The 15,245-nt window shown below is 39.5% G+C and overlaps 1 protein-coding gene across 4 annotated transcripts in view; it reads left to right on the top strand.

Annotated features, from left to right (window-relative positions):
- Positions 1–15,245, top strand: part of SAMSN1 (SAM domain, SH3 domain and nuclear localization signals 1) — a 396,747-nt gene that overhangs the window by 372,932 nt on the left and 8,570 nt on the right. For all 4 annotated transcript variants that reach the window (XM_075909843.1, XM_075909842.1, XM_075909844.1 and 1 more), the window contains 6 exons: positions 429–500; positions 1,059–1,214; positions 3,489–3,621; positions 5,140–5,291; positions 7,319–7,525; positions 10,627–10,777. In XM_075909843.1, coding sequence (XP_075765958.1) covers positions 429–500; positions 1,059–1,214; positions 3,489–3,621; positions 5,140–5,291; positions 7,319–7,525; positions 10,627–10,777 — 871 coding nt within the window. The remainder of the gene's footprint in view (positions 1–428; positions 501–1,058; positions 1,215–3,488; positions 3,622–5,139; positions 5,292–7,318; positions 7,526–10,626; positions 10,778–15,245) is intronic.

Raw genomic sequence — 15,245 nt, 5'->3', positions numbered from 1 at the left:
GAAGGATAAATGGTATAAAGTGAATTGAACAGCCACAGTAATAGAATTGGCATCCTCTGTTGCTTAATACTAAATGTAAGTGGCCTGATTACGATCTCCCTTACCCCAGTGTACGTGAAGAGAACTCACTTAAGTCAGCATAAACTACGGCTGTGAAACTGGTGAGCTCATATAATCATACCCATGCGTTAAGGGTTAACAATGTCTTTGATTCAGATTGCTTCATCTCCAGATACACATTCATACTTTGTCCCTAATCCCTATAGGCACCTCTAACGCTGTCTCTGGCTCTATTTGAAAATAGTGTGTTATCTTCCAGTTGTAAGCAAAGGGTTTTTAACATAAGAGGTAAAATGTATATTTGTCTGAATAATGGAAAAGAATATCGTCAAGGAGTTCAGTTTTGTTTGTTTGTTTTTGTCTTCTAGCGCACAAGCAGTTTTGGAAGCTTTGACCGTTTTAGACACCATTCAGTATCCAAAGCAGATGATTCAGATGAGGTTTGTATGTCGCAAGAATTTACTTTGGTTACTCCCTCTCCCTGTGGAAAACACTACAGTTCAGTTGTGTAAAACTTGAATTGACGAGCATTTGCTCATGTGCGTGAGCCTGTTGAAATCAATGGCAACTACTTGCGTGACAATGCTGAGCAACAAGAGTCAGGCTTGCACAATCAAACCCTTAATATCCTACACTTCAAAGGGATGCTTCCACAGTAATGGTTTTATGCTAGTAGCCTGGAGATGTGTCTTTCTGTCTTCAAGTGTGTTTGGTAAATTTCCAGCACTCTCATTGAGATCAGACACCATAAATAAGGTGAGCATCAATTTGTACAGCATTTCCTATCTCCCATTTGTGAGTACTTAAGAGAAGTGCAAGCCTGTTACGTACATATTATTCCCTAGACAGATCTAAAGCTATAAGAACTGCTAATAATAACTTGCATCCAACTTATCTGAATCCAAAATATCTCTCTGCAGTCTCTCACTCCATTGTATCGGGGTTTATTTTCATCATGAGTAATAATTATTTTGTTTTTTATTATTATTTCAAATTAGATATGTGAAGTGGAGACTGTAAGTGACATTGGAGATCCAGGACAAAATAAAATGGCAGGTAATGGAGGAAGTTTAGGAAAGAAGATGCGGGCCATTTCCCTAACTATGAAGAAAAAGATGGGTAAAAAGTACATCAAGGCACTCTCTGAGGATATGGTAAATATGGTTAAAAAATCTTTTGATTTGTACAATCAGTTATGTTAGAAATATGGTGCTTGTTTTGTTGTTTTTGATAGTGTATTACAAACTAGCCATGATATAAAAGAGTTCTGGTATATAACTTAGTGATGCATATTGAATAAAAATAGTAGTTAACACAATTATTTATCAGTTCTTTTCCTACTTCCCTACCTTTCCTGTATGCACATATTTCTCTCTCATACATGTGTGCACACACAATTTCACACAACTGAGGCCTAGCACAGAGATGAGAGCTTTATACCATTGGGAATGGGGAGATTTTTTTGTTATGCCAATGGTAAAAAGACTGTGTACGCATCTGTCCATGCATATGGCCATGCAACTGAGGATAAATCTCCTTAAACACTTCCTGTTAACTGTACATCCAAAATATTGGTCCTAAATAAGGTACAAAGGAATTACTTTACCAAATCAGTGGTCCATTTAGTTTTATATCCTGTCTCTGACCAAAGCCAATATTAGGTGCTTCAGAAGAATTTTCAGTGGACATTTATAGAATGACCTGCATTCAGGAGTTCTTCCTAATCCCTGTCCTAAAGCATAAGGGTTTATATCCCTAATACTTTTTTAATCTTATCTAATGTAACTGCAGATATTCTTATTATATATGAAAATGAATGTATAATCTTTTTTTGAAACTAAACCTTTTCCCTTAATATATTGCAGTAATAAGTTCAACATTTTAATCACATACTGTGCATTGAAATGTTTTTCCTTTTACTACTTTTATATTTGAGTTTCATTTTCATTATGTGATTAGTTGTTTCTGTGTAACCAGAAAGGATAAACAGGAGTGCCAGATTTACTTCTGTGTAATTAAATTAATTCTTCATATAAAAGAGAGAGACAACATGTGTACCATAAAGTCTTATTTTCTCCTGTAACTAATATAATTCAATTCTTCTCCACTCATTAACTAGTGCAGTGTGCAATAGAATGATGAAACTAGCATTCTCCCATCTGGAAACCAATAACTTTTAAATGCTGTGATGTGTGTTATATGCATCTGCATGAAAAGAGGAAGTGAGTTTCTAAAAATTAGTCCTACAGCAGAGGCCCTAGGCATACACCACAAATATGATATTATCTTTGCTCCATTCTATGAACCCCATAATATATGCTTAACAATTTCCTTAGTTTGAAGCAACATTCCAGATAGCATATGACATCCTGGTTACTTCAACATGTCATGCTATATTGACACTGCATGCAATACCATAAAGAACCAGCTTCTTTTGGAAACCATCACTGGTCCATTTAGCTATATTACATCTACTTTAAATTCAGCGGTGATTGACGCATGGGTCATACTTTCTAATCTTTGCAAACTCTGTAAGCTATACTTTAAGAGGTAGCATTTAAAAATATAACCTCCAAGGTCCAGGACTCAGGCCTTAGATGATTTTGTGAGGGAAATAGTCCTATGTTAATCTTGTTAAAGCAGAATTTTTATTATGAGACTTGAGCAGACAACTTGGGGAGTGTGATAGATGATCTTCCACATTCCCATCTGGAAGATTGGCTCTGAAAACCCCTGACTTTGGTTCTAGCTGCTGTAGGCCACTAGAGTCTGGGATCTGGGAAAGCTCCTCAGAAGATCAAGAAGTTGCAGCTAATGGTTCCCTTCCTGACTATATGGAAGAGGCAGCCTTTTTTAATATGGCCTCAGATGATTTTGTATTTTCCTTATGAATGTCTAAAATTAGCAAAAATAACTTGAAATACATGACAGGTGAAAAACTTTGGGATAGATTCCTGCCCCATCTCTGGTGAGGTAAAGCAGCTAGAATGTCTCTTGTCTGGCTACATAGGATTTCCCCTTTGGCAAGCCTCAAATGGATATAAGTGTTCTGTTAATTCACTATTGTAGTAATTCCGTGGGGACCAGAAATGAATTTATCCAACTGTCCTTTTTTTGTAGAGTAGTCACTAGGAAATTGAGGCACAGAGAGGATAAGTGACTTGCCAATGATTTCAGGTTAAGTAAGCTGTGGAGCTGGGAACTGAACCCAGACTTCCTAATTTTCAACCCTATGGTATAACCCTGAAATGTGCTTCCTCCCTTGAATGATTGCTAGTAAAAGAAACTTCCTTAAACTGCAAGTGTAATCCTAATTCTTTAAAAACCGTTGTAGGTGGCCAAGTAAATGTGCACAAGATATTGTGTGTCAGCTATGCATGTAAAATATATTTCACTGCATCTAACCACTGATTTTTTTATTGCTGAAGAATGAAGAAGGAAAAGAAGATTCCTACTCTCACAGTGACCCTGGGGATGGAACACACACAGAAAAAGTCTGCCTAAAAGCCAGTGACTCCATGGACAGTCTCTATAGTTTGAACAGTGGCCAGAGCTCATCTAGTGAGTACAAACAATCCTAGTCTTATCCTGTATTTTCTTTATTACTGACTACGCCTTGAGCTGTTGGTGCCAAAGAACAGAAATTTGATAACACAAGGATCTTCAGTCTAGCAGACCAAGGTACAACAAGATCAAATGGCCGGAAGTTGAAGCTAGACTAATTCAGACTGGAAGTAGTGTGTGGTTATTTAACCTTGAGGGTAATTAACCATTGGAACAATTTGACAAGACTTGCTACAGTGGTTCCTTACAGCTTTCTAATCTGTGAATCAGACTTTGCCCATTTTAGTAATTAGAACCAAAATGTAACTCCACAATAATTAAACTTGAACTTTTCAACAAGCCTGACATCCTGCCAATGGACACAACAGCCTTAAATGTCACAGCTGGCCCTAGGCCTGTTGCTGCCTTGGCCCCATCACCTGTGAAATAGTGATTGCAGGGTCTCCCACATAAGAGCCTTCTCTTATAGAGTCCGGGAACCCAGTGACTCTACTCTACAGATAGCCAAAAGGGGGTAGCCAGTATAATTCTGTTCCTCTGGAGGTGGTGGGAGATCCCCACCAACACACAAACATTAGAGGGTCGAGGTCTGCCTCCTTCCCAGCTCACCAAAAACCTGCTATTTCCCCCACCAGGTAGCGTAAACTAGAGGTTTAGGGAGGCATGTGATTGTCCAATAGGAAGTGGGATTCCTGTCAGCCTTCTGCATGCAATTATCTGATGCCATATAGTAGGCAAACTGCTACCCAAGGGCACCGGTCTCTACATGTGATGTTGCATTGGTGTTGTTGCATATATAATATGATGAGAGTGGGTTCTGTAGGCAAAGGCTACTTAGGTGTAGTGAGGCCCTGAGTTGAAATGGGGTAAATGTACAATAATTCACATCAATTCCAATAATTGTTATGGTCATTTTCTCTGATGCTGTTTTGTGCAATCTAAATGGGGAGTTTACTTCCAACACACTGCTACTTTCATCTACAAAACATACTTGGATGCATATTGCTTGACTTACTCTACTGATGTTTTATTATTCAGCCTAGATAATATGACAGGTAGAAATGTTGATAATATTAAAATTTCCTTCATAATGCAGGTGCTAGTTTATAGTATAATGAAATAAAGTAGTTTCTGCAGCATTTGCTTCAGTTTCTCTGAATAAACAGGACAGGTTCAGCAGATATACTTCCCTAAATTGCAGTTTTAAAGTACACATTATTAACCTGCAGAGGTAATATTTCAGCAACCTCCTAAATAAAATGAGCAGTCTATTAGCAGCATTGGGATCATAAAGGATTATTGCACAGAATAAATAAAGATCTCCAACTTATTTTATTTAGCCTTTCATAGTAGGTTTGATTATTAAATAGATTTTTCTTGGAAATGTGTGTAAAGTGTCTAGAGTACAGTCTTTTAATTCTGTGCTTTACATATTAGCCTCTCTGTTTCTATACAGAATTGAATAGCTAGTAGTTCAAGGAAGGGGATTTAAATCTTCATTCTCATCTCTATTAGGTGGAGTGACTAGCTGTTCAGAGGGAACCAGCAACAGGGACAGTTTTAGACTTGAGGATGAAGTCCCTTACACTGGACCCTTCTGTGGACGAGCCAAAGTACACACTGACTTCACACCGAGTCCTTATGATACGGACTCTCTCAAAATCAAGGTGAGACATTTGTTATGTAAGGAGTTTGTTCATTCGTTTCTGATGTGTATGGGTATATAGCTCTTTAAAACAGACACAGTCATTTTAGCAAAACCTTTTTATAGAGTCAGTTCATAGTGAGCTGTCAAACCTAGTGTTGCAGGGTCTCTGAGTTAGGGGACTCCACCCTACCAAAATCCAGTTGAAATGTCAATGTGTGGTATACTCTTTATACTCTAGCCCCATTCAGTGGGAATGAGTGCTACTTTCGACTGGTGATCCTGGGAAATCAGGATGACTCTGGTTTTTCAGGATTAGCTGGTATATTTCACAGACTCAGTCCTTCTACACAGGACACCTCCATCCACTGTTCCCCTAAACCTCTTCGTAAGCACATACTCAAACGATAAAAATATTCCACATTGCATTTCCCTAATCCAGAGGGCCTGGCAAAGATGTCTGGGGCAAGTGAAGGTGGAGAAAGTTGCACTATGAGCTTTCTCACTGAGGTGGGCAGCCCAACAGAATAGCATTACAGGGAGCCCAACCTTTCCTTGAGAAGATGCTGTCCACATATCATCTCTTCCAAAGCCTCCCTTCTCTCCATATTCTCAGTCAGTGTTCCCAGTGCCATCATCTTCCCATTTGCTCCAATCTATAATCCAGTCCTCATTTTTGAGTTTGCCCTCTCATCCAGATGGTATCCAAATGTTGATTCTTTTTCCTTTTACCTTCTCCAAGAGGCACCTTCTCCTCTTTGAGCAGATTTGCCAAAATTCTCACCCAGACCCTCAACATCTTGACTGCTGCAACCCTCTCCTCTGACCTTGGCTACTGTAACCTCGTTTCTCTTGAGTCCATTTAAAACACTCGTGCCAAAATCATATTTCTTGATTGTTACTTTGATTGTTAGCCCATGTACGCTATTCTGCTGACTCCTCCTTCTCACCCACATCCAATACAAGCTTTGTACATCAGTTTTAAAGCACTACATGACAAAGTTCTTCCCTGTTTACTTTTTATGCTACTTTATATTCTCAGTCTCAGCCTTTGTTCTGTGATTGTTTTTACCACCAGTTATTCTATCAGTTCCCAAAGCACCTCAGCTAATTGGGAACCAAATGGCATAACTATGAGGTCATGTAAATTTCTAACTATTAAGGCAGCTTGTTTTAGAGTTATGAGCTGTCTGCTGCTTAGGGCTGGAAACTTGTGAGTACAGTACATAAATTTTCAGCACTGTTCAATCAAAGCTCAAGACTTAGCTCTGACTTGGCTTTGAACCCCCAGGCTGAACATAAATTAGTCAGATTCAAATCTCTTGAATGCCTCCCCTATATATATATATATATATATATATATATATATATATATATATATATTAGACCTTTCAAAAAACATGGTGTCTTCACTTCATGGGACTGTGTACAAACATTTCCTTACCTTTCATTTCATGTGGCTTCCTACCTCAGAGTTTAATGGTCAAACAAACTCAAAACCTGGTGAAACCCTAAACTTTGCATGATTGGCTTTGGCTGAAATGTATTCGAGTTTTGCAGAGTTTATAAAAAACATTTTAATAAACTGGGTCTCAATTTCAAGTTTACAACAAAATCTCAAACCAGATGGGTTTGGAGATTTGCTGCATATGCTTTGTATGACACTATTTGAAACAGGATGGTAAATGTTTATTTTAAGGTTAAATTTTATAAAGTCTCATCCCATATGTGGGGATCGACAGGTTGCATTGTGTTGTCCATACAAGCAGAAAAAAGATCTACTTTCTGCCCTCTACTTCTCAACAGGAGTTCACAGAGCCAGGGCCCATCTTACCAAACATTACTCTGCAACTGTTTTCTGAAATTTTGTAACAGCAAGAAGTATTCCCAACTTGTGCAAAGAGAGTTACTTCACTCCAGAACATTAAAGTTGCTTCTGTTCAATGTCATCTGGATAGTTATTTTGTTCTTGCTTCATTGAGGTAACAGGACACATATTACTAACGGTCGGTCTCCCTCTGATTTGATGTACCTTTTTTCCCCCTCTAGAAAGGAGACATTATAGACATCATCTGCAAAACCCCCATGGGTATGTGGACAGGCATGCTGAATAACAAGGTGGGGTACTTCAAATTCATTTACGTCGATATTATTCTGGAAGAGGAACTCACGCCCAGGAAGATAAAGGCACACAGAAGGAGCAAAAGGGCCAAGCCTAAATCTCTGCAGGAACTTTTGGAGCGGGTCCATCTTCAGGTCAGCAAACACACTCCTAGTTGTGTGTGGAATGTGGTGTTTCAGTGCGCTTGCTCTTATTTTTTCAATAGAGCCAAGTCCAAAATGGCAAATTCCAGCAGTTCAGGAAATATTAATAGCCCAGAAGATACTACTTCCTTCCGTTTTCTAACCTGTGTGTATGTGGAGGTGAGGATGGTGGTTGTCAAAGGGTATGTGTACACTACAGAGTTTTGTCGGAAAACAGCCGTTTTTCCAAGAAAACCTGAGTTACGTCCACCCTGCAATCGCATTCTTCCGAAAGTAAATCGGAAGAACAGAGGGTTTTTTTCTGGCATTGGTAATCCTCTTTCTACGAGGAAGAAGCCTTTTTCCAAAAGAGTTCTTTCGGAAAAAAGGCGTATGTGGATGGGGAAGAGGGAGTTCTTTCGAAAGAAGAGGAAAGAGGAAAAAGCACTGTTGCGCTGGTGGCCACTCCATCCACAATAATCACAGCTTACATGCAAGATAGCGTCCATTCAGTGTGGATGCTATCTTTCGAAAAAGCAGATCGCTTTTTCAATGTGCTTTTGTGTGTGGATACTCTCTTTCGGAAGAAGTTTTTTCAGAAGATCTCTTCCGATAAAAGGTCCTTCCCAAAGAAGCCTGCAGTCTAGACATAGCCAAAATGAGACAAGAGAATGAAGTAATCCTTCATTTACTATGCCTTTTTTTTAGTTGGTAAGGTCCTTGGGAAAGAGGCAATCTTTTTTTAGTACAGGCATATAGTGTGGCTAGCCCCATAGAACCTGATTTCTAATTGGGTCTCTATGTATTACTGCACTATAGATCATAAACAACAATAATGATATTGCACTGGTGTTTGTGTGGGAATGAATCACTTCTCTCTGGAGCAACATGCATACACACACACACACACAGTTGCAGGCACGCTGAATAACAGTACATTCGTCCTAAGGCCATCTACGTTGTTCCCTGCATGATCTCTCTGGCTAGTACCAGTAAAAACAAAATAGCCAGCCTGTTTGAATTTACAAGGAAGTAACGCTATGTGCTGTAGGCTTGCTGTCTACACTAACTTTTTGATGCTACATTTCCAAGCCTATAAAAGTACATTAGTGAAAAATAATCCCTTTGTGTACTTACTTTTGGTTTATAACAGACTGATACTTCATCTTCTTTATGACTGGAAAAAGTTGGACTAACATTTTTTTCTGGATACATAAAATCTGAATGCTGCTGCTTTGACTGTTTTATCAATGGAATAAATATTGTGACAGACATAAAATAATAAAAATGATAGCATGTATACAACACTACAGTTTCAAAGCAGTTTACAAACCTTAATTAATCTTCAAAATTTCCCACTGCATGTTAGTAATCTAAATATTATTGAGCAAATGTATCACGTGACTTGAATTTGGCTGCTGAGCTTCATTTTACAAATCAGTAACTGGAGAGGCAGAGAGGTTGTGAATAACCCAAGGTCACAGCCTGAGACAGCAGTGAGTAGTACACCAGAAGCTCCTCATTTCAGCCCTATCTATACTCCATTTTCTGTTATAAAAGAAAGACAAATTATTTTCAGAAAGTATGTTACATTAAACTACAGAAGAGACCCAAGCTACAAAGATCAGACATTTACAATGTTTAGGGATGAATGAATCTGGGGTTTTGGTTTGTCTTGCTTGGTCCAAGTACTGAAATTTTGGTGTTATTAGAATGAAGGGGTTTGGTTTATTCCATCTCTAATAAACAATATAAACTCTCTCAGAGGGTACGTCTAGACTGCAGAGTTTTTCTGGGATACCCGGAAAAGCTCTGCCACATCCAAGGAATGCATTTGCTTTTCAGAAAAAATTTCGGAAAAGCAGATGCGTTTTTTCGGCATCCCTGTATACCTCATTCTATGAGGAAGAAGGGATGTCTGAAAGAGGCTTTTTTCCAACATTTGGCCCAGTGTAGACGAGCCAATTGTTGGAAAAATAACTTTCGGAAGAAAAGCAGGAAAAGATACGCAAACTGCAGTTTGCAATTTACATATCTTTTTCTGAAAGAACTTTGTAGTCTAGACACAAACTTGGAGTCGTCTGCATAGTTATTCTGTTCTTGTTTTTATTTTTCCCCTGGCCTATTAATGAATCATATTCTGAATTCTGTATCAGTGTTATCCCTCCAGGCAATCCAACTTTAATTTAACAATAACTAATTAGAAAATATAAAGGACAATAATGCTCTTAATTTCATTGTGTGGCCTTTTGAATGGCTTATCTCATGCAGTAGACATTAAAGGATGCCTGTCATTATGGATATGTTTTACAGTTCCCAACAGTCCATGATGAAAATAGAAAACTTTTAGTTTCCAACAGGAATACAATACAAAGTCTTTTATGAAACTCTTCTCATGTTTCTCAAATTAATATGGGAGTGTTATAAACACTGGGCCAGATCCTCATATGCTATAAATCAGATTCAATGAAGATACTCTGATTTACACAAGCTGGAGTCTGGCCTGCTGTCAGCAGTTTGGATAGTAATAGATTAGACAATGTTACAGTTCAATTAGATAAATCCAGCCTGGATGTGAAGTGTTAGTGTGTCTGAGGTACACTGAGACATGTTACAGGATGGTTCACATTATGGGCATAATGAGGAAGGGAACAGTAACTTGGCAGCTCTCTGTAATAAAAGCCCAGAGGCAGTCTCAGTGCTCCAGGAGTCATGATGACTTTTCTCCCCATTTCCACCAAAAATGAAAGAGAGAAATTGTGATTGTGTCTCTAAGGCTACGTCTAGACTGCAAGCAGTACTTTCGAAAAAGCAAGCCGCTTTTTCGAAAGAGAGCACCCAGGCAGTCTGGATGCTCTCTTTCAAAAAAGCCCTGTTTGCATTCAAGAACGCCTTTTTTCGAAAGAGCACTTTCGAAAAAAGGCATTTTCCTCGTGAAATGAGGAGTACCACCATCGAAAGAAAAGCCGTGTTCTTTCGATTTAATTTCGAAAGAACGCAGCTGTAGTCTAGACGCAGGTGAAGTTTTTTCGAAAAAACCCTACAGTCTAGACACAGCCTAACTGAACCTGATGATTGCTTACTAAAGGAATTGTGTGCTTTACCTTTTGTAGGAATACTCATCTACTCTCTTGCTAAATGGCTATGAGACTTTGGAGGATTTAAAGGACCTACAAGAGAGCCATTTGATTGAACTAAATATTACAAACCCAGAAGACAGGTCAAGATTACTGTCTGCAGTTGAAAATCTCCAGGACTATGAAAGTAAGTGTGTAAATTTACATTCGATGTTATGGTCTCATTTTAAATGGAGACACAAACATATTTAAAATAATTTTGACTTCAGAAAATGTCCATATATTAGACTTTTTCCTCAAATAGGAGAAATTCCAGAAAAATTAACTTAGATACTGTTTTACCCTCTCCCAGAAATATATGAATGCCCTCCTAATCTTCAACATATTTGTGAGATAGACCAGCGCTATCATCCCTGTTTTACAGATAAGGTTGAGGCACAAAGTGGATAAGTAACACAAAGGAGTTCTGTGACTAACCAAGAAATTCAAATTAGATTTCCCATGTTCCAGACTTACTTCCTAGAAATTAATTAAAACATGTTTGGCATTAGAAATGATTTCCTGCAGAGGAAGATCTTCAACTTCTTCTCCTTTCCATGCACTGTTCTTCCAGTTTCACTTCTGGTAACAACCTTGAAATTTGCTAGAGTTTGTAGTACAGATCAGCAAACAATTGTTTGCATAAAACAGTAGTAGATCTGTACCCTTAGTTCAAAATTATACTGAACTGGATCTTGTTTGAGGTTCAAGTTGTTTTTAGCTTTCCTTTTTTATCCTTATTTGCACTTGCTCCTTTCACTTCCTGGACTTGGAAGTACAACAACACATGCATTTGTTGTTATATTTCCAGCCTGATTTCTAATTCAAAATAGTTCAGATAAATTCCTATAAATAATTACATACTTGGATACTCATCCAGACCAGGCCTAAGTAGAGTCTTGAGCCTTCTTGAGCAACCTCTTTGGCAGATATGCACTCTAAATTGAGGATCCTCTGGAAGAAAAAATTGGGACTTGGGAATGCAAAGTCTCTGATAAACATTTTAAGGATTTCTTAGGAATGCAAGCTTACAGCTCATCAAGAGCAGTAGCTCATCTACAACCCCCCAGTCTGGCTGATAACTTAGATGGAGTGAATTTCTCTCCACCACTCAGTGATTCTTCTGCACCTGGCCACACATCGAACACATAAAGCTCCGTTATTCGGAGATTTACCTCAAGTGGGAACCCCTATCTTATATACATATTCTGCTTCTCTGAGTTCAAAGACTTCCTCTGGCTGGCTTAGCACTCTCCCCGCCCCAGTTTTCTGTCTGGATCTTTTAGGACCCCTTATTCTGAGACCATATTTGGGTCTGTTTGGATCTCTCTCTGTCCATTACTATGTCTCCTTGTCCAAGATGGAAAGAAGAGAGACTCCATGCCAAGAGAGGTAGTTCAAATGGCTTTCTCTGTCCTCTTGGTTATCTATGGACCAGGTGACAGATACACATCAGAAAGTCATTTGTTGTCCTGTAGATGTTTTCAGCTGAATGCAGGGGAGAGGCCTTGCCAGTATAGTAGATACAGTGATTGACATGAGGATGAAGAGGAGCAAGCCTGGAAGAAAAGAGAGAACTATCCCCATTGTTTACTCTGTATTTTGGGTGGAGCCCTCCTCCCTTGGCTTGCCTTTGCACTGTGCATATGAATCCATATGCATGTAGGCTGCTAACTGACCATGCTGCACATTCTGTATATTTTATTCTACAAGTTCCACATCAACAATTAAACAAAACAGGGACAGAAAATGCTCAAGCTATAGTTTTACAAAGATTTTCCTATTGGTACAAATTATGAGTAATTTTAACAGGCTTCTGCAGTCCTGAAATACTGTTCCAGTATGATGCTGTTATGGTTTACTGGTTTAAATACTCAAGCATTACAGGAAGCCATAACCATCTAAACTCTTTAACAGGCAGACATCAGTTAGTGTCTTTCTCCCACTTTTTTAAGCACTTGATGTTCTTTATATTCCCAAGCCAACAAATGTACAAGGATCAGGGGAAAATGTTCTTAACCTGGGATAGCCTTTTCATATTCTTTACATTAAATCTTGACTAATTAATCCTTATTATCCATGCAGGGCTGGGTAAACTCTTCTAAGGGCCTGGGCCTATTAGATTTTGTAAAATCCCTAGGCTCCAGGTGGAACAAAAAATGAGAGGTTCAAAGTGTGGGAGGATGCTGTGGGTTGAGGTGGAGGAGGGTTGTTGGGGAGAGGGATCTGTGCAGGGATTCTGACTCTGGGGTGGAGCTGGGATGAGGAGTTTGGGTGCAGGATAGGGCTCTAGGGACATGGGTTTGTAGTGCAGGAGGGGGCTCAGGGCAGGAGGTTGAAGTGTGGGGTCTGGGTGGGAGTTAGGGTGTGGGCTGGGGTTCAGGGCTAGGGCAGAGGGTTGGGGTTCAGGGTCTGGGAGGGAGTTAAGAAGTGGGATGAGGCTCAGGGCTGGGGCAGAGAATTGTGGTGCAGTGCGCTTCCTTGGAGTAGAACCACTTTGGGATTCCCAGCTAGTTGCAGGGGCAGAGCCTGAGATAAGGGCAGCATGGGATGGAGCTTCCCCCGGTGCTTGCAGTGACGTGGCTCCGGCCAAGTATGGGGGATGACAGCATGCAGAGACCCTCCCCATGGCCAGACAACATGCAAGGGCTTTAGTGCCTGCAGCCCAGCACCCCAGGCTATGGGAGTGTCACAAAAAGATTTGGACTTTTGGTGGACAGGAAATCTTTTTGCCAGACCTCCTTAGCCTGGGACCCTGGGCTGTAGCTCTTATAGCCCCTTTCTTAATCCAGCCCTGCATCCTTTGCCAGCGTGGGTTTATGCCATGGTTCCTCAGGCAGAATAGTATGCTTGAAGATATTTGTGCTGCAGTTGAACAACTGAAACTCTTATAATTGTTCTGTAAATAATAAATCTTGTTATGTGCTCCTTGTTTAAAGGTTATTGATGATGTGTTGCAATATGAGATCCATGGGTGAAATGAATAATTGGTTCACATCAGCTTTGAATACACAAGTTTTTCAGTTCAGTCAAATGATATTTTCAAAAAGCAGAATAGTGAATGAACCTCAATTCAGGAGAACATTTAAGCATGTGCTTACTTAAAACCTTTGATTAAGTCCCAGAGGTGCTAGTAGGACTTTTGTATGCTTAACTTTAAGCACAAATTCAAGGAAAATGCTCTCCTGAATTAGGAGCATGGTGATGAAGCTGACCTTAACTGATTGCCAGAGCACAGAAGAATTTGTCAATGGATTGATGAGGAGAGAAGTAATGTACAAAATTTGACACGACACTCTAAAGTACAAAGATGTTAAGAACTAAAATTGATACAACTGCATAGAGGAATATAAATAGGCCATTCCATCAAGTAGTTACAACAAAAGAAGGGAAGCCAAGACGACCTTGGGGTTAAGTCCAACCTGAGTGTCTGATTCACTATGTGACCTTGGTCATCTCAATTGACCTCCTTGTGCTTCAGTCAAACCAAGTGGGAAAAATAGGCTGCAAAAGTTGGACAGCATTTTTATAAATGAACTCTGCATCTGAACTGAAATTTCCTAGGTTAATATATATGTTTAAATGGGCATGACTCAGTCCAGCATAAATGATATTTTAATTAAAATTGATTTTCTGCTGAGCTTAGAAGTAGGCAGCATAATTACCCTCCGCTACAAGGTAATGTTTACTGGCCGTAGAAGTTAGATGGAGGCACAGTAGATAAAACTTGAGCATGCATCTAGGTAAAAATAATGTTCTTTCTTTATACTGTGCGAAATAGTGCTGATGGCATATTTCTGTTCTAAGTTTGCCTTTCCCTCAGAAATTGAAACAGTTCCACAGTTTTGCACTGTAGTGGGGTTCCAGTGAAGCTTTTGTCTGAATCCTTGATGGAAGTCTAAGTTATGATCCAAAGTTGAAATTCAAGGTTTCCTGAAATACAACAACAATATTATTCATAATATTCAGACTCCACTTGGATATGGAAGCAGATGATCATTAAAAGCATAGATTTAAGATACAGGTTTTTTTCCCCCTATTCAGGTCCTTCTCTGACCTCTAGTATAAATCAGAGCAACCTCAGGACAGCTCTAACTTACATTCTTCTTGTATAGTTCCAGGGTAGCGGAGAACAGCAATACTGTAATGCCACATTTCTCAAACTGTGGGTCCCGACCCCCTGGCAGGTTGCGAGCAACTTAGAGGGGGGTTGCGAGCAACTTAGAGTGGAGTCATGGAATTACAAAGTTTAAGAACCCCGTCTGTAATGCATTTTAACATGCCCTTGACAGTGCTCCCAATCTACATTCTTGGCCATGGGCTGGGAGCAGGACCAGTGGAAAGTGCATTTGCTAATATTACACCTAAGACCCTATGCTTAGGAGCTGTTCTTGGGGACCATTTCTCACCCACTTTAAGCCTTTTTATACTGCCAAAGTGGCATTAAATGAGCCTTTATGTAATTGAGAAACAAGCCCATAGCTTAGTTCACATGTCTGGAGAAGCAAGTATTAGTAGCAGCAAATTCCTCATATGCAATTGATTTCGATGAGGCTCTTGCTCACTGCCCATAATAGGCTTCTTTTAGGGACCCTCCATGATAGCATTTGCCCTCA

The sequence above is a fragment of the Pelodiscus sinensis genome, chromosome 1, assembly GCF_049634645.1.
Source record: "Pelodiscus sinensis isolate JC-2024 chromosome 1, ASM4963464v1, whole genome shotgun sequence".
NCBI classification, from domain to species: Eukaryota; Metazoa; Chordata; order Testudines; family Trionychidae; genus Pelodiscus; species Pelodiscus sinensis.
This window is presented reverse-complemented; position numbering and strand designations above follow the sequence as displayed.